The sequence below is a fragment of the Eublepharis macularius genome, chromosome 5, assembly GCF_028583425.1.
Source record: "Eublepharis macularius isolate TG4126 chromosome 5, MPM_Emac_v1.0, whole genome shotgun sequence".
Lineage (NCBI taxonomy): Eukaryota > Metazoa > Chordata > Lepidosauria > Squamata > Eublepharidae > Eublepharis > Eublepharis macularius.
This window is the reverse complement of record NC_072794.1, coordinates 32,878,595-32,898,132: the sequence shown is the minus strand read 5'-3', so window position 1 is coordinate 32,898,132 and position 19,538 is coordinate 32,878,595. Positions and strand designations below refer to the sequence as shown.

Below are 19,538 nucleotides of genomic sequence, written 5' to 3'. Positions count from 1 at the left end.
GGTCTGTTTATTTCCTCTTGGCCTCTTAGAAGGCAAAATGAAACTGACAGAGCCTTCTGGAGGTGAAGAGGAAATTAACAAACCCTCTGGGCAGTGATCTCCCTGGCTCTCTAGAGAGGGGAAATTAACAAAGCTTTCCGATCTCTTTTAAAACTCAGCTTCCCAGCTAACATTGCAACTCCCTTCATGTGTTCATCCTCGTGTAATTTGTCTCTTGTAGCTTGGCTCAAAGATTCACATTCCTTCCACTGGCAGCAGTAAACCATAATATTTAAGTCAGCATTAAACATGCAATGCACAGGAAAATCTGCAGAACCGTTGAGGCATCAGTTAGATACTCTTCTGTATCAGCAGTGTAATTACCAAGAATATCCACTCTACAGCTTACACTAGTTTGAAACCTATTTTATGACCACTGCTGAGTAACTCTGGGATTTTAGTATTTTGTAGGTGTTGGTAATTCCCTTAGACCTATGTCTCCCTCACAGAACCAGAGTTCTGAGAACCATAGGTGGGAAAGCAGTCATAAACAAATTTTAGATAAGTAATTTAAACATGTCTTTTGAGTCGGAAGCTTTTTCAGAAAGTCAGTGCAAACATTCCTACCTTTACAGAACCGTGTTGACAGACATTCAATGGTTGAAAGAAAGCTTCTTGGTATGATCTGTCCAAAAACAGCTATCCAGTGTTTTTTGTAGCATTCCAATAAGTCTGATAATGTCCATGGAGGTGTCCGATACACTACCTTGAAAATAAAAGAGAAATTAAGCTTGATGATAAGATTTTAATATCTAGAAATAAGTCAGATATTGTGTCAGAAGTCTACTACTGCTACTGAGATGCCAATGGTCATAAATCCAGAGGAGTTAGCTGTGTTAGTCCGTAGTAGCAAAATAGTAAAGAGTCCAATAGCACCTTTAAGACTAACTAATTTTATTGTAGCATAAGATTTTGAGACCCACAGCTCTCTTCGTCAGATGCATCTGACGAAGAGAGCTGTGGCTCTTGAAAGCTTATGCTACAATAGAGTTGGTTAGTCTTAAAGGTGCTACTGTACTCTTTACTATTAAGATGGCAATGATTTTCTCTTCCTATCTTTGGGGGGGGGGGAGTTTGCAAATCAAAGCAATTCAGGACCTCATCTCTGGTCAATGCAGTCAAGGGTGCTGGTATCAGCAACGTAGCAACTAGCACCATAGATGCCTCCCCTCCAAACATGTGACATCATAGGGACCTGAATGATACAATTCCCTAAAGTGTTCTGGAATAGGTAACTGAAACATCCAATGTTCCCCATTACCTACCTGAAATCCTTGAAGGATCAAAGATATGCTTAGATTTATACCATCTCATATTGTATTCATTTATTAAAATATTTACATTCCACCTTTCCTCATGACTCAAGGTGGCTTACAAGTCACAACCAAACCTGTACAATTTAAAACTAAAAGAATACAACCCCTTCTGCCTCTCCTGGCCAAAGATGCTTGCAATTTGTACCCCCATTACAAACATGGTATTTATTGATAAGAAGTTACAAGCCTACAGGATACAAGTACCTTGTATCCAGAGAAGCGTCAGCACCACAATTACTTGGGAGCTAAGAAAAAAGGGCAGAATGTGACACTGAATGCAGAATTCCGCTTCTTGAGAACCTCAGGTTTTATTTAAGGCTGGGGTGTGATTTGAAAGACTTGTGCATAATTACCCAGAATAAAGTACTTTTTACAATTTTGCTCAATCTATATCATGCTATGAAGCTTGCAGGATTCAGGTTTTTTGTACTGAAGATTTTAGATTGGTAACAGAACAAAATAACATACCTAACTTGTTTTGCAGCACAGACTTCTCTAAAGGTCAATCTTGATGAAAACAGCTGACTAGCTTTTAGATCTTAGCACTTTAACAGCATTAGAGAGTAGAGACTCTCTACCTTTGAAGGATGTGATTTTCAAGGCAGTACAGCCAGAAAGCTACATATATGCTAACTCTAACAATCAAATTGCAGTTTTTGAATATTTGCAGGTTAAGGACTGCAGAGTCATATGTTGGCTAAGTTCTATAATATTTTACTAACAGTGCAATCCTCCTAAGCAGAGTTACTCCAGTCTAAGCCCATTGATTTCAATTGGCTTACACTCAGTTCTCCACAAGATATTATTTCCAAACAGAGATGAAACATAAATTGGGGCTACTTTATTACAAAAACATCAGAGCTCACCAACAATTTGAATCTTTATGGGTTGATGTAATTTCCTGCTATGACGGATGCCCCATTCACTCCCCCATTCTGAGGCAGATTTTCCTGCCAAAATCCGAGTTTGCCTGCTGTGGCTGAGGAACCCCAAGTAGCATGTCTTTATTTGTGGATTTTAAGTTCTTTTGTGTCCCACCTTGATAAGCAGTTATGATTTTGTCTTTTTAGCCCAGCAACTTTATTGAACAGGCAGGGATGGAATAAAGGCAGTCAGGGAATGAAAGAGCTGGTTTAAAATTTATTGGTAGAACAGAATACTTTTTAAGCCACAGGCAAAATAGTTTTCTTGCAGCTTCATTTTTATGTTCTTAATCCTAGACAGTGAGAGGTGTTTTGTTTAATACTTTGGTTACAGCAACAATGTTTCTTCAGAGTTTCAACACAGGTTTTCTGAGCTTAGTTCAAAACTGTTTTCCCTTTATAACAGACCCAGGGTTCTCCTCAGAGCCAAACCCCCTTCAGATGTTGGACAAAAATGAATAATTTCCTGACCTGAGGAGCTTACACTGAAGAGCAGCCATCCTCAGTTTAACTTTCTGGATTCAGCTAGATTTATTTATTTATAGTTCTCACTAAGACTTAAGGCAGATCACACAGAGTAAGTCAATATGATCAATGGCTAAGATATCCAATAAATAATCCAATAGGTTATGGATTACAGAAATTTGAAAAAAAGAGCAGGAATCCAATACAGAGCTGAAATAATACTTAAACAAACAAAAAAGCAATTTGCCATGACACATTAAACAATGAGCACACTTACAGCAACAGATACACAGCCCCTGTCCCTTTTTCAAAGCAGCTTTCTAAGCTATTTCCTTTTTGTACAGCCCTATTACCTATTCTATACGGGTGTCTAGCAGAGCCCCTTTAAGTTCATTGCCTGTATTGGTTCAGGATTCTAAGTTTCCACAGGCCCAGTTCTAGCTTAACATCCTTGGAGCAGAATGTCTGGCTCAGCTAATTAACTGCACCTACAAGCTGTTGCAGAGAGAGGGGGCCTTGAGAAACAAGGGAGTCTTATCTCTGCACTTACTCCTCTCAGCTCCCACCTAGCAACGCTGATTGCACAGCACCTCGGATTGGCTATCAATCAAAAAAGAAGATGGCTCCTCTCAGCCCTCAGTAACTAGCTCAAACTAGCTTGAAGAACTTCCAACAAGGCTCCAAGAAGGAGGGAAGGATTGCTCCATGCTACTTTTCGATCAGCATGAGAGAGATTTTTGCTCTATGCCAGGCCTGACGACCAGACCTGCTTGGTATAGTTTAAGGAGTATGTTTGTGAGTATGGGCCTCAAGTTTTGGGAAGGCAACGGTAAACCACCCTGTAACAAAAAGTCTGCCAAGAAAACGTCGTGAATCAACATCCCCCCATGAGTCAGTAATGACTCAGTGCTTGCACAGGGGACTACCTTTTTATTACCTATTCTGTAAAACCCTCCTGAATAATTCAATTTTGTATAATTTGAGGACAGCCAGGAATGTGGGGGCTTTCCTGACCTCTTCAGGCAGGCCATTCCATGACACGGAGGCCACCACAGAGAACACATACGTACGGGAAGTTGTTGATTATACCCATGTGCAGGATGCAGAAGGCCCTACTCAGATGAATGAATCTGCTGTGTAGAACATAGCAGGAGAGAGGCCAAGGTCAGGAAAGGCTTTGTATGTGATAATGAAAACCTTGAATTGAGCTTGGTAACTGATGGGTAGCCAATGGAGTGACTTTAGAATGGGAGTAATCTGCATGATCCATCTAACTCCTGATAATAATCGAGCTGCGGCATTCTGCACCAACTGGAGACTCTGTATTGACTCTGAAGGAAGATCTACGTAGAATGCATTACAGTAGTCCAGTCCTGATATTACTATGTTGTGGATTCAAGTAGCCAGATCGGCCATATCAAGGTAGGAAGCCCATTTTCCAGGCTAATATGAGGAATAAGATTGTGTCTACCATTTGCCCTGTTTTGCTAAAACAGATGTAAACTACTTATAAACACACACACATACTTTGACAACTGTCTATAGCCAACTGTAAATATAGATATGCTTTGTTCTTTAGATAGTATTTTATAATGACAGTTCTGTTCACTTAAAATTGTTTACTTTATTTGCATACTAAAAGACAATCACCTCTGTCCACAAGTCTCCATAAGCAATCTTCATTTCTGTTTGCAGGATAGATGACAAAACTTCGCCCAAGCTTTTTTCAAGGTCAAAAATAACTCCTGAAAGAGGATCAGTGGACTTCTGAAGGTTCTTGGATTCTGCATTTGTTAAGCAAACACAATGGATATTAAACTTAGTCAGCTGAAGGTGTAAAACTTCAGGTAAGAGAATGAATGATTACATCCCATTCATAGCCTTTGGTCATGACTACATTGCCGTCAATGACGGCTTGCTTCAAAGATTCTCTTTCTTACTTTAGAAATCAATTGCTACAGAGCCTCCTATGGACTGGAAGAAAAGTAAGCTTACAAATGTTTTAAATAAAAATAGATGCTCATGCAGCTTCTAAAAAGAGGTGCCAGTACTTATGATGTTCCCCCCTCTCAGCTCAAGTCCAAAATACCCAACAGAAGTTGGTACTCTGTCCCAGTGCATCCCTCCTGAAAAAAGCCCTGATACTAGACTAAAAATAACTGAGTTCAACATAATGCACATAAAATCCAATAACAGCACAGGGAACAACTCAAACCATCATACAACGGTTAGGATCCAAATGTAGTTGCATGTATTATTTTGGTATTGTTTAATTTCTTCACCTTTCGCTTGTGTTGATGTGCCATCCTCTTGTGAAATATCTTTAGATCCTTTTGATCTATGAAAAGCCAGCTACAGGTAGGAACAGTGATTACAATAATTTACCACAACTGACCAAATTCATAAAGCTCCACCAGCTATTACACAGTAAGGGTTGAAAAGTTTCTGCAGAAACCACATTGCTCTGCTTCAGTGCTTAAGTGGTGCTTCAGTTGCAACAGTTGTGGAGTTAATTACTTGCCCCCTCTGCAGACCGGGCTGCTTTTCTTCCTATGCTTGGGGGTGCATGCTAAATGATAACTACCGTAATGTCCTCCTTTAATCTTACGTAAGCCCTTAGGAGGCACAATGGATATCACTTATATGAAATACCAAGGTGACTGGCCACTGTTCCATTTGGAAAACAGCAAAACCAGGCCATCCACATAGAAGGTTGAGGATCCCTTCATACTTGGGGGAGAATCCAGATATGCTGAAAAATATGATTCTGTAAATTAACCTAAAGAAAAACAAGGTAGGCCTGATGAGGAATGAATATGCTCCAGGAGGTACACAATGTTGACAGCAGCCAAGCATCAGGTAAAAGGGGGGGAGGGTGTCTGTGTGTGTCTCTGTGTGTGAGAGAAAGAGAGAGAGAGAGAGAAATCAGCCTGTTCAAGCCCCTAAAAGAGGAGGTGAGCTGGGAAGGAATGCAGTGAGTTTTCTAAATTATTTCCCTCTCTTGTCATTTCTAAATATTAGTCAGTTTAGATTGTTTTGCCACTCAAACAATGAACCAAGAAAAAACTAACCTTTTTCTGATTGCAGCCAAGTAGTGGAAGCTGCATTATTTAGATCCAGCTTCCAAAGTGCAGTGACCAGCTCTGCTTTACAAACTGCCTTTACTTCACTCACCAGGGCTTTATTGCACAAGTTTTTATCATCCCTGTGAATAGAAATCTGCTTTTTTATGTGTTCTTGGAATAGGAGGGAAGACAGCATAGTTGTGCTTTATGCTATTGGCAAATGTGAACTAATATCCACTACAATGAATTTCTCTTTAAGCCGTTTTAACAAAGAATTTCTACAGAAACAACATGAGTTTCAGTTGACAATACACATTCCTCTGCAGGCTGAGACACAGTGGGCACGGGCCATGTGCTTTGGAGGCCAGCTGTTTCTATTTTTCAAAGATGCAGAGTACCAAATTCTGTCCTGAAATCACTTTATTTCTTTATATTTTATACAGCTTTGTGTGTTTTCAAAGCAGTTCACAAAGCAATTCTAGATACAAATTAACAAATACCTATATCTTTTTTAAAAAACCACTGGAAACAAAGTCAATGATATCAGCAACGGATATATCTTCAGACCTTCAGCTCATTTGCCACCAAATGCCTGGTAGAAAAGAGTAGTTTTACCTGCCTGTAAAAGAATGTCAATGAAGGGGATGGACAAATTCCGCTCAGAGAAGTCAATTCCTCTCTGCAACCAATGAAAAAGCCCTGCTGCTGATGAATGCTAATCTTGTACCCATTCTGAAGGGATATCCTGAACAGTGCTTCACTGAGTAGGAAGATCCATATGGAAGCAGACACTCTCTAAGGTACTTTGGGTCCAAACTGGTATACAGATGCAAGCCCCCAGCCTTCTACTTCAAGCGCTGAACACAGCAACTCTGACAGTCAGGCAGGAGAGAGGCTTGACCTTTTGAATTTTGGGCTGAGAGCTCTGCCTTCAACAAGGCCCTGGCTCTCCAATGCCCCTGGGTTCATCTTTGGGGTGTACTCATGTCCCAGTAAGGAAATCCAGACATTGCTCGAATAAAATATATTTTATTAGCTTTTAGAGAGTGTTTGCAAAAGCATTAAGCACACAACATGAAATCAGGGAACAGACACAAAACAACCTAACTAACTAAAAGTCTAACTATCTAAAATATTTAAGAGCTGGTTAACTGAAGCTTCATTGATTGTTGTTCAAGGGATGTTCATCTTACCCACGATCTTTATAGATGACATTGTTCTGGTTGTGAGATTATTTACAGTTTGCAACCAATTGGTTATTTTCTTACATTCTGCTGATTGGTCATAATTTTTGTTTGCTTCTTCCTCAACTTTTGTTTTGTTTTCCAAGCAGGCAGAACGACCTCTTTTTCATGTGAACAGCCACATAGAACCAAGTTCCAAGTGTTCTGTATACTTGCCACCCCACCCCCATTTATAAATGCTTGCTTCTTGCATTTAAGTAAATTATTTTGTGTTTAAAGAACACATGATTTCTTCTGGCTATCAGAAAGATAGCACACCAACACTGCCAGCTTCTCAGATAAACATTATAAAAAGGAGCTTCATTGTTCATTAGCCAGTTTGGGAGTCCAGAATTCAGAAGTACAGACAAGAGCAACTTAGCCCATGGTCAATGACTTACAAACAAGTTATTAAAATTCTAAAATATCTAAGAAGAACTACTTTTCTTATCCTAAAACAGTTCTTCAGTCAGAAAAAAAACATGCAATGCTCACAGGACTTACGTCAATAATACAACTTCAGCTTGAGGGAAGAGTTCCTGATACTGCAAGCAGCATTGCAACACACGATCATCATTGTTTTCAACATTGAAACCATCTATAAATGTAACAAAAATGGATCAGTATGTCCTAAGAGAAGCTGAATAATACAGAATATATTTAAGGAGCTCTAGAAATACAAACAAGTCACCAAGTTTTCTTTTGCAGCAGTATCATGGAGATACTATGTTAAAAAACAACAGAATCTTCCTGATACATTCAGTAAATTTTTGCTATGATTTACAAAAAGGAGGAAGGAACATGCACTAGCGAAGTATCTCCCTAGGCAACATCTGTGAGCATTGCTTGAAAAGGCACAGAATCTTAATGATTGCAGTTCTGTGTGTACCAGGAATCCTTGCAAAGGCACATTTGACGGACTTATACTCACCTGGTAGCAATTAGCAAGAATCTCTTCCATGAGATCGGGAAGGATGGATTTCTTTTTCAGGTCATCCATGTGCCACAAATGTAGCATCAGAGAAACAGGAACTTTTAGGGGACCTGATTTGTAGGAGTACAGTCTATTTTTCCAGTTCTTAGTACTCTCGCCATACTTATCCAAAAAAGGATTGCATGGAGCAAATATAACCCAAAAGACCCAACAACTTGCTTCAAATTTGCTTAAATTTCAACTAGCAGCAGTAGAACAGCCAGATTGTCACAGAGTAGACAACAACAGAAAACGTGGGGAAAAAGAACATTATATCTAAAAGCCTGGGCCCCTGTGCGTTCAAAAACAGTGCTGGGTCTAGAAGTAGTCCCCATGCTGTGAACCTGATCTTTAAAGGGGGATGCAACTTCTGCACAGAAGTTGCATGGTCAGATATACCCCAAGCCAATGGTACTTCTGCGTTATCTGATGAAGCTTCAGTTTATTAGTTTCCCACCAATGAAATACCATCTCCAGGTAACTGTTCAAGACTTCCATTGCTCCACATGACTTGAATGAAAAGGAGAACTAGAGCGGCATATCACCAGCACATTTATTTAGCCTATTTATAGCCCGCATTTCTCACTAAGACTCAATGCAGATTATTTATTTACTTCACTTATACCTCACCTTTTCTTCCCAACGGGTACTCAGACTAGCTTATATTCTTCTCCTCTTCTCCATTTTATCCTCACAACAACCCTGTGAGGTGGGTTGGGCTGAGAGTCTGTGACTGGCCCAAGATCATTAACAAGCTTCAATGCCAGAGTACCGATTCGAACCTGGTTCTTCCAGATCCTAGTCCAACATTCTAACCACTACACTGCACTGGCTGTGGACACTAAATTGATAATGCAATAGGACTGGGAGTACAAAAATGAACAATACGAACCACTATGTGACCGTATAGTACAAGGTATAAGCAAAGCAACTGAACGATCCAATAGGACCAAGAATACAAAATTATCTGAGCAGCCAACTGCGAGCAATGCAGAATGTGTGCTTATAAAGATTTAGCCAATGGAAGTAATCCCTTTCCACTCCCATACAAAGGAATCTTTCAGGACCGTTCTGTTCCACTACAAATCAGATTCCATTACAAGAATGCCCTTTTGAACATTTCTATTTTGCACATTTTGCAAAATAATAGTACTGTGTAATATTGACAGCATGTTGGTCCAGATCTCAAAACGACCTCACTCACTGGTTTCATCCCAGTGTTAAAAAACATGGGGATAATACAGAGCCCCGTGGAACTCCTTAAATGCAATGGAGCTGAGGTAAAATCCCATAATCCCCACCTGCTCGATAAGAGCAGATCCACTGCAGTGCAGTGCCTCCAAGCCCTACCCCTGACAGGCTATCCAGAAGGCATAAGGTTATACTGGCATTAAAAAGAAAATGAAAGAAAATAGTTCCAGTTATTCTGAATAGACAGGGAGGTACCAACCTTCACATCAGCCAGTGAATTTTTGACAGAACCCATCACCTTTGCTATGGCTTACCTATTTGCTGAGAAGCAAGTTGCACAGACTGTCCCCACAACTTAGAATCCTGATTTTTCAGGCACCTGTGGATGAAGTGTACAGCAGGGATTGCTTTTTGAGCAACGTTTGCCAATATTCTTCCTTTCTTTAAATTGTCCAGTTCTTGTAAGACCACCCAGGGGATGATAAGCCCAAATTTGCCAATACCTGCAACAAAAGACAAATACTGTTTTCCCTCTAATAAATTTAACTGTAGTTCTACTAAGCACTTTATTGTTTTTATATTAAAAACTGAGTCAGCTATAGGACAGCCAACTGCTTTGAACACTTTTAAATAACTGCTGTTTCCAGTATGTTCATTTAAATATAAATACTGTAGGCCCTGATTAATCAACTTTCTATGTATATACCAATACTGTCCTTTTTGATAAATAGAAAAGCAAACAGATTCAAACAAATAATGACAAATATTAGTCAGGAAATACATCACTTCTTCCTATTCTCTTCACAAGTTAAAGGAAAGGCCATTTTCAGAATGTATCACAAACTCTCTCTTCAAAAAGCAACGCGTTTTTAAAAAGTCAGTGTTCTACAAGAAACTTTCATAATCCCATGGCAATGGCAAATATTTTCTGAAGAACAGAAAATATTTGAATCTTCTCTAGTCAGGTTTGTAGCCAGGAAGAGGGTAGTGGCCTACCTGGGCACTAACTTGATCCACCAACATTTTTAAAAGGTTTTTAGCTTGGAACACAATGGTTAGCCTGTTTTCAGGAAAATGTATGGTTTAAAAAAGCAGTAATGATTCAAATCAGTAAAGATTCAAAACACCTCCCACCTGACTGAGCGCTGGAGAGAGCTATCACAGGAAACAGACAAAGAACCTCTCTAGCACCCTGTGGGGGAAGGTTACAAGAGCACATTCTCTGCTTCTTCTCTCTGGACGCCTCTTCCAATGGAGATGAGACACAGAGCACCAAAGAAGCAGACGCCGATTTCTCACTTCCTCCATTAAGGGTTAATTTTTGGGGCTGAATTGCTGGCAAACTCAATGGCCAAAAAGCCACGCAACTTAGACTTTGTCCACTCTAGGGCCAGGGAGCTAGTCTACTGAAAAGGTAACGGCACTGCATTACATCTTTTATCCTTTTATCCTTTTATCCCCTTTTATCCTTACAGCAACAAGCTTGAGTGTTTCTTCCCCAAAGCCTCAACATCACATTCGTTTCCTTCTGGGAAGAAATGCTCTCTTTTTGGCTTCAAACTACTGCACAGCACTGAAAGATGCTTTGCCTCTTAACAAAGGTGCAAGACAACATGTTTAACTAGCAAAGTGTGAGAGAAGATGTTTAATCAGCAATTTAAATGTGAAAAAAGATTTCAGGTCAGCAACCTAAACCAAGAGGCTAGGAAATTATTAATGAACTGCCTGTTCACAATGGGCAATAAGTCTTGGTTATAATAATAAGTCTTTTGAAATACTGAATCTGAGACAGAGCATGCCAGTTCAAAACACTCATTAAGAATAGAAGACTGAATTTATTTTATCTTTGACCACATTTTGAAAAGCAAGAAAATTATGCTACAAGATGCTCCCAAAGCACCAAAGATGGAACTTCAGACTGTCCTCCTTGTTTCAGTGATTATGTAGATAACTAGTTTTGTCTTTAAAAGAGAAGAAGACCAAATATTTCTACTTTTGTTTTGACTCTCATCAATCTGGTGTGCTGAAACTCAGCTTCCAATAGTTTGCCCATGTACTTCTGTAATAAAAGGAGGGATAGAGAAATAAACAGCCAACTTATGGGCCATATTTTGGACATACTACTCACCCACAGAAATCTGGGGGGGACGGGAAATGTTGGAGATTGCTCTGCTGATTAAACTTGGGAAGTGTTAGCAGATAAGGCAAAGAGCAAGGCACAAAGACTGATTTGCCATTTGATAAGGGGAAGTTTTAATACGGGGAAGTTTTTAATAAGGGGAAGTTTAGAGTATTACCTTAGATAGAAGCAAGGTACACAGAAGAAGGTACGGAGCTGCAATATGGAATACCCCATTTATGCACAGGAACATCTGTTGGGCAATACATATTCTCCATATATTACAATTATGCAACTAAGTCCACACACCTGGGATATCTGTATTCTTCAAAGACCTGATGAACTCTAGATGGCTGATCATTATGTTAGTATCAATCACAATCAAAGTATTCACGTCAGAAAGAGTCCCTGTTACAAAGGCAAGCAGCGCAGTAATTAGAAATTTAATCAGTTGGATTCCTCATTTATTCACTCCTCTCTTCCCATTGAGGAAATCAGAAAAGATTCTACACAAATAAGCTTACTAAAAGACTTGTTTGCTTCCTCATCCCCATCTATCTCCATGCTGGTCAACTCTCCACAAGTTTCCACCACAGGCAAAACGATCTTTTTGTCAACACGAACGGCATGCAAGTCTTCTATTATCTGCATCTGTGAGGACAGCAATATAAATGTAAAATAAATAAACCATCTACACATTTTGATCCATTAAGGTCAAAAGATTCCACATAAGTGATCCCGCTGCAGTATATTTTTAGGCTCAAACATGTAACAGCTTATTCGCAGCCATAACCTTTGGCCTTGGATAACCATTTATTTACAAAGGGAAGCAAGGTCTCTGTGCTCTTCCAGCTTCTTTCTCCCTGCTTTCCCAACTCAGATCTGGCACAAGAAAAACTGGGAACAAGGGGAAGAGAGAGGGGAGAAGAAATCTGTTAACCATGGGTAACAGATTTGGAGCAGGCTATGAGATCACATGCTGCCTCCACCATTCTCATTTGTACTAGCCAGCCTTAATCATAATTTAAGGCATAATTTAAGGCATAATTTAAGGCATAATCAGAATTCACAGTAGAAAGATTATGTGAAGGACATGGAAAGAATGTGATTCCCTTACAGGGCAGACCCAAGAACACATTCCAGGGAGTAAGCCCCATTGAACAGACCTCAACAGGATTCTAAGATGATCCGCTTAAGATTGCTCTCTAACTATGCTTAACTGATCATCCCCATTATACCTATACCAGCTCCACATAGGCAACATTAACGGTGTTTATAATTACAAGAGATTATTTCTGTTGAAGATTCATTTAGACTCCAACATGGGAGGAGAATATTTGATGGACGGGAATGAGCTATCTATGGCTACAATCATAGATACATAGTTCTCCTACTAGATTTCTTTATGAAACTATTTATGCTCCTTGACAAGTTACAGAGCCGATGAGGAGCGACTGTGACTGTTAGAGCGTTTCCTTTGCATGCAGAAAGTCCCAGATTCTATCTCCGCATCTCCAGTTAAAAAGATCAGATAGTGATCCTTTTAAGGTCATGATGTGAAAAACCTCTGAGGCCCTACAGAGCTCTTGCCTGAGTAGAAATACCAACCTCGATATGGCCTGACTCAGCTTCATGTGACTGGAAAAGGCAAAGTTTGGAACTGTGTGAGCAAAGCAGTGCAGCAGAATGAAGATGCATACTACTAATAAAACCACATAGCCCCTAACCTCTTGGTCTGCATTGGTACTTTCAGTAGGTTCAGCCAGGCAGGAGACCTCTAGTAGACCACAGCTGTTCTGTAAAAGAAACAACAGCATTAGGACTTTATTAGGAAGCTTTATGTCTGTTATAGATTCAGAAGAGCGAGCATTGTTAGTCTGCAGTTGCAAAATAGTAAAGAGTCCAGTAGCACCTTTAAGACTAACCAACTTTATTGTAGCATAAGCTTTCAAGAACTACAGCTCTCTTTGACAGATGCATCTGACGAAGAGAGCTGTAGTTCTCGAAAGCTTATGCTACAATAAAGTTGGTTAGTCTTAAAGGTGCTACTGGACTCTAATATTTTATGTCTGTTAGCTGACTTTATTGTTTTGTTTTTGAATAAAAAGATGGGATATAAATAAGTTATGTAATAATGTCACACCAAAAATGTTATGCTATAGAAAATAGCCCAAACTTTTACCATTGTGAGGCTGAAATTTTACCAGAAGCTTGATGCCATTTCAGCACTGATTTCTGTTCTACGATGGAGGGAGTTGCTACAGGGGGAGGGGGTAGAGGTCTATGCAGGCTTTCCAGTCTGCATATTAATGGTTTCTACAGTACAGAAACAGTAAGTAAAGTTGTGTGAAATCTAGACACTCGTGGTTGTTAAGCATTTCACTACAGTCATGTTGATAACTGACCGTTTCTTCACAGAAGCTGCTGTTTTTTCTGTTGGCAGCAGAAATGTGTGCAAACATTAGATGACATTATACCAGCTTGTAAATATTTTGCTGACAAAAACACAATACAATGCTAATCATGTACTTTTTCGCTGAAAATAAAATGGGAGAAGAGACATTTTCCTGTCACAAACTGATTAATACGAGATTGAGAAAACTACAAAAGGTCTTGCATTACTCATTATACAAGTACAGTAGGTAAAGGTAAAGGTAGTCCCCTGTGCAAGCACCGAGCCATTACTGACCCATGGGGGGACGTCGCATCATGATGTTTTCTTGGCAGACTTTTTACGGGGTGGTTTGCCATTGCCTTCCCCAGTCATCTACACTTTACCCCCAGGAACCTGGGTACTCATTTTACTGACCTCAGAAGGATGGAAGGCTGAGTCAACCAATTAATAAAACGGCATGGTCGGATTAATGTATATGTTCTACCATATGCTCATAAACTGGATTTAGACAAGGTAAAACAGAGACACTGCAAATACCGTATCACTGAAAGATGCGACTGAATGCAGTTGGTTACACTAGCAAGGGAAGGAACTTGACTATTTCAGCTCTCTGTTCAATTTTTGTTTTCTTACTTTACCTGATTCATATGCAAAGCTGCTTCCTCCCATCTCTTTCTGTGTGTCCTTGAATTACAAATATTATAGATGGGATCAGGACGTTGCTGTTCCATCTGCTTATGATACTTCCAACATTTGGGCAGTTCAGGCAAGGGAAGGTGTTTTATCTCCTTGCTGCTTTTGCTCGGCAGTTCTGGAGAGGTCTGTTTCGCTCTTTTCAGAAAGGCTTCTCTGCATCCTTGCACAAACAACTTCTTGGGAAGTTTTTTGGAAGTTTTCTGCTGTCTGCAGAAACTCGGACTGGAAGGCTTTTTTCGAAGCTGGGAAGAGCACAGTGTAGGAAGTATGGTTTCCTCAAACTGCTCTAGCACACGCTTCACTATTATTTCTTGTACTTTGGTGTGTTCCACTGTGGCCTTCTTTTTGTTCTTCTCCCAGCTGTTTATAACCTTCAAGTCCTCCAACCCCTTTCTCCTTCTTTTAGCACCAGATTCACTGCAGGCATTTGATTCAGAGTCTTCATTGCCAAGAAAGGCTACTGCAGTATCCCTGTGGTTTATTCCACCTCCAAGTTTAGCCTTATTTTTAAAATGTATAGTAATCTTTTCACGCTTCTCAGCATTGCTGCTGATACCTTCTGAAGCCTCTTCTTTGAAATCTTTAGTAGTACCTTTGACATCAAGATGTGTTTTTGTTTTGCTGTATCCAGCGCCATCTTCAAACCTGCAGAAGGACCATGGAGAAGAACTATTATGAAGGAATTAGTGACAGTTGAGGTTTTGGTTGAAATGCAGTTTCTCAAGGAGCAAAATACAAAGTTTTGGAATTTTACTTGCAAGAGGGTGGCCTGTAAGGTGTGATGGGGAAGGGATCTAGAGCTATTTCCCTCTCCTTCTATAATGCGAGACAGCTCAACCAACCTAGGACTGTAATACAATGACCTATAGATCTGTGGTCTTCAGCCTTCCCAGGCACCCAAAGCCTGCCCAGGACCATGGGCAGCAGAAAGTTAGAAGCCAAGCCAAGCATCAAATGATGCACTACAGTGAGGACCAAAAAAAGCAATCCTCTCCAGTAGTAAGTGACTTCACCTCACCACCCTACTTCTTTTTTTCTGTGCGAGCACAAAGAGAAGTAGAATGCATGGCACACTTTTCTCTTTAGACATATTTGCTTGCAACAGGCCTTTCCAAAACACAAGAAAAGCAGCTGCTCTATGAGGCCTTCAATCCATGGGTTGATTGCAGAACTTACTGCAGCGTTTGGGGCCAAGCAAGCAGCAGGCTGTTTATCTGACACTGGACCTGAGTACAGAGAGGCCAAATTTTTACCATTCCCTCCCTATGCTGTGTCAGGGCTCTCGGGGGTGAAAAGTTATTCCTGACAATCTGTCAGGGCCTGCCAACTTAGATCTCAGTAACTTCACTGCACGAGTCCATGGATACATGAGTTAAAGCTTTATTGAGAATCTAATAGTACAGCACCGGAAACATTTCTTGTCAGGAATAACACTCCCACACTAGGCATATTAAACCCTTCAGGTAAAATCCACTCTAATCCCTCCCCCCAAGCCAGGTTCCCATCTATGCAGCAAAAGAAAGTAAAGTGAAAGAAAGTAGAATTGTTATGACTAGGCCATGTCTCCTTGGCAACGCTGATAACCGCATTCCTTCTTAGCTTCTCACAGCTTCTCAAGCCGCAGCAGGTTTAATACACAGGGCCCTAATAGCATTCCCAAAGTATGTCACAGAAGATCAGGTCTCCAGCCCGACAGTGAACCCCAAACCCCCAGAGTATGGCAGGGGCCACAACCCTGAAATGCTGTACCATAACATTCAAGTGGGATGTGTATCTCATCCTGCCTAAAGTGTTAGGAGATCAAGGGGATCAATTCCCCCTCCTCCACCTTAGTTTTGTTTCTCTTCAGTTGTGTTTCCATTACCTACAAGCATTCTGTGACTGGAGATCAATGAGGAAGAAGGGAAATGGTCTTGGATTATAGATATGATTGATTTAATCAAATCAAATGTAAAGAGGTGTGTGAATAGCTTATAGCTTAGATTGCAGAGGCCAGACAAAGATGAAGAGGCATAACGAGTCCCAGGCCGGCATCCCAGGAGGCAGGCAGATATCAAGAAAGGGCAACTTCTTGAGGGTGGAGGTGGGCAGGGAGTAAATGACTGTTTGAATTTAGACAGTAAGTTTCTAGTGGAGCAACTCAGAGCAACAGCTTTTGCAATGTGGTGGGTGTCACGACTACAGGACCCTGGTGCCTCAACCCAACTAAGGGGAAGAGCCAACAGAGTTCTATAGGCTGGGCTAAACAAAATTACCAAACTAGCAAGAGAAGAAAACCCCTCCAAATGCCCTTAATTCTGCCACCAGTCCCTCAAGGTTTCCCAAAGCTTTAGGAGGGGAGGGACACCACTCCTAGCCTATAAGGAAGCTAAATAAGGCAAAGTCTACCCTGTAGGAATATTGTTGCAGGTAGAGTTCAGAGCAAAAGATAGTTATAAGGTAGGTGGTTCACGAGAACTTGCTGAAATGGGTTCGGCAAAAGTACTTAAGAGTTTTGAGACCCCAAAGTCACATGCAAAAGGTCACAACAGAAATTTCACAAAACAGACTGTGAGGAATAAAACAATAAATCCTATAGCTTAATTAGCTCTAACTAATACATACCAATATCATGGCAAGCAAAATCGTTGAGAAGGCAAGAAGCAAAATCTCTGGTCAGAGAGGCAAAGGCAATCAGGCTTCACAACGCGGCAAAATGGATGGGCTCGGGAGCATCCATCCCCAGACAGAGCCAGAGTCTGAGACACTGGGCGAGTTACAATAACCCACACAAGTCCCGAGTCTCCATGATAGGTAATGAGTTTTTATGCCAACCTTGCCACTTGAGTGGGAGGGGGGGCACTCCTCCAATCAACTGGCGAAATAAAGACATCATAGTCAAAGGAGACTACGTGCAGAGAGGAGCTAGGCACAAAGGCTGCCGTCCTTTACACCCAGGTCCTATCTTGCAGGTGCAATTAGTTTCGTTAGGCAAGAATGTTAATTGGCACACTGACTGGCCAGGGAAGCTCCACCGCTCCTAATCACCAAGGTCAGAGCGTCCAAAATGCAAGGACAGCTCTGCTCTCAAGAGAAGCTGCTACCAACAGGAAAAAAGGGAGGGTGGTTGGGCTAAAGGGCCTCTTGACCAAGGTTTTATGAAACCTGTCTTCTCCTGGAAAGTTTAATAAAAAACATTTAAGCATTTCTCTCCACAGTGGGTTTTCTCCTCAGGAAGGGAGTCTGGCTTCCAGAAAAACCAAAGTGCCCGCTTCCAGGACAGGATATATCAGCCAGGCAATTTTCACCTTACTGAACTTTATGTTTTACAAGGGAGCTTGCAGAAGTCTGGGGTGTGCAAAAAGGAGTAGGCCGAATGGTCAACTACCATAAAAAAAAAAGGAGGCCAGGACTGTTTGTGGAGAGGTGACCCTCCAGGATGGTGTAATGATCTGGAAGTAAACTACATTATTGTGCAAAGTCCTACAGGGCAATATCAGAGCTTACGGTCAACTGTCAAGACCCCTGCCTCTTCTGCATCGTGTGAGTGAACGGAAATTCAGTAATAGAATGCTTAAAATGTAACATCACCCTGCTGATTTAAAACAAATGCTTAATTATTGAAGTGTTGTAGTCTCTGGGTATCCTCTCTAACAATCCACCCACTACAGAGTGGTGGGCTGATCATCCACTGACCTCAGTGCTTTCTAAATCAAGAGCCTCTGTTTTAAATAAATTCCCTTACAGAGCTCGTTTATATTTTAATTTGCATGGTAATGTTTTTCTGCATACCTGAGGATTCCTTTGAGAAAACCCCTACTCTGTCTGTGGGTTGCCTACTGAGAGGGGAAACACATGGACGCCTACAACAGATTTTGCCCAGTGCTTAGAAGCTATAAAAATTCAGTTCTAATAGCTTCCTCCAAAAGCCCCAATGCTCAGAGATGCAGCCCTAGAGCAGTCAACTTAAGGGTTAAAGTAGCTGTTGCAGCCACATTAAGAGGTATTGTCAAGAAGGCACAGGTAGAGCTCATTTCCCAAATAGCTAGGAATAGTTTCTTTCAAGGGAAGCAAGTCACAGTGACAAAGGGCACAAAATGAACCATTCACTACTACTGTCTGGCAATGCCATCCCCCTTTCTGCCTGCCCCCACTCCCCAGCCCTGCAGCAGCAGGCACTGTCCCCAGACCCTGCAGTACCTCCTCCATCAGCACGTCACCTGCAGGCACCTCCACAGAGTCCCATGCCAACTTCCCTGTTGGAACAGCAGCTGCCAGAGCCCATACCCAAACCCCAGCCATGCAGTAGCCCAGGCAGCTTAACCTTTCTTCTGCCGTACCTCAGGCAGCTTAACCTCAACCAGGCCCCCAGGAGGTTACTGGCAGCCTGAATGGTGTGAGTACAGGCTCCAGGTCACTAAAGGAGCTGCTGGAGAAACTTCGGAAGCAAAACGGGTGAGCTAGGCAGAGGGCAGAGCAAACACCCTGACCTGGCTTGAGATGGAGCGAGAGGGGCCAGGAGACTGCTGAGTCTACCCAGCGCTCCCATTGGATAGGCGGTGAGAAAGGCATTCAGGGAGGCTGGGTGAGAATGGAGAGAGACCCAGGGAGATGGGAAAGAGGAATCCTTTAAAAGCAGGTTCCTGTAAGGGCTGAGGAGGAAGCATAGGGAGCTAGGGTGTGCTGTCACTTCCCGGGCAGCAGCAGGAACAAGTCGGTGCAACCCCTTTCCCTGCCCATCTGAGGAGACTGGAGTTGGGAAGCCAGCAGGATGGCAGATAGTTGGATTGGGGCACCAGTGAGGGGTGCTTGATCATGCACCTCTCAACACTGGAGCTCAGAAGAGTTGCAGGTGAATCTGAGAAAAGGTGGGAAGACAACTCCCAAATTCCTTCTCTTTTTAAAAGAATCCTAACTTCAGATTTTACAGACTAATAAACACTACAACATTTAGAGAAAGGAAAGCCATATTTCCTACATAAAAGCACAGGTTGTCGCTCTGTCTCATGGGCATAAAGCTGACGGGAAGATACCCAAAAGGGAAAAGAAAATTAATGTCCCCTGCCCTTTCCCTGAGACCAGAGAAGAGAAGCTTTCTTTAGATGTTGCAGTGAGTAAATTTAACCAGATTAAAGCCAGATAATTAAAATACTC

At 41.4% G+C, this 19,538-nt stretch overlaps 1 protein-coding gene across 3 annotated transcripts in view; it reads right to left on the bottom strand.

Annotated features, from left to right (window-relative positions):
- Positions 1 to 19,538, bottom strand: part of SWT1 (SWT1 RNA endoribonuclease homolog) — a 58,711-nt gene that overhangs the window by 25,885 nt on the left and 13,288 nt on the right. For all 3 annotated transcript variants that reach the window (XM_054981071.1, XM_054981070.1, XM_054981072.1), the window contains 9 exons: positions 14,348 to 15,050; positions 13,042 to 13,110; positions 11,839 to 11,965; positions 11,624 to 11,722; positions 9,510 to 9,698; positions 7,536 to 7,629; positions 5,815 to 5,948; positions 4,394 to 4,527; positions 607 to 745 (listed from right to left, as the gene is read on the bottom strand). In XM_054981071.1, the coding sequence (XP_054837046.1) occupies positions 607 to 745; positions 4,394 to 4,527; positions 5,815 to 5,948; positions 7,536 to 7,629; positions 9,510 to 9,698; positions 11,624 to 11,722; positions 11,839 to 11,965; positions 13,042 to 13,110; positions 14,348 to 15,050 (1,688 nt within the window). The remainder of the gene's footprint in view (positions 1 to 606; positions 746 to 4,393; positions 4,528 to 5,814; positions 5,949 to 7,535; positions 7,630 to 9,509; positions 9,699 to 11,623; positions 11,723 to 11,838; positions 11,966 to 13,041; positions 13,111 to 14,347; positions 15,051 to 19,538) is intronic.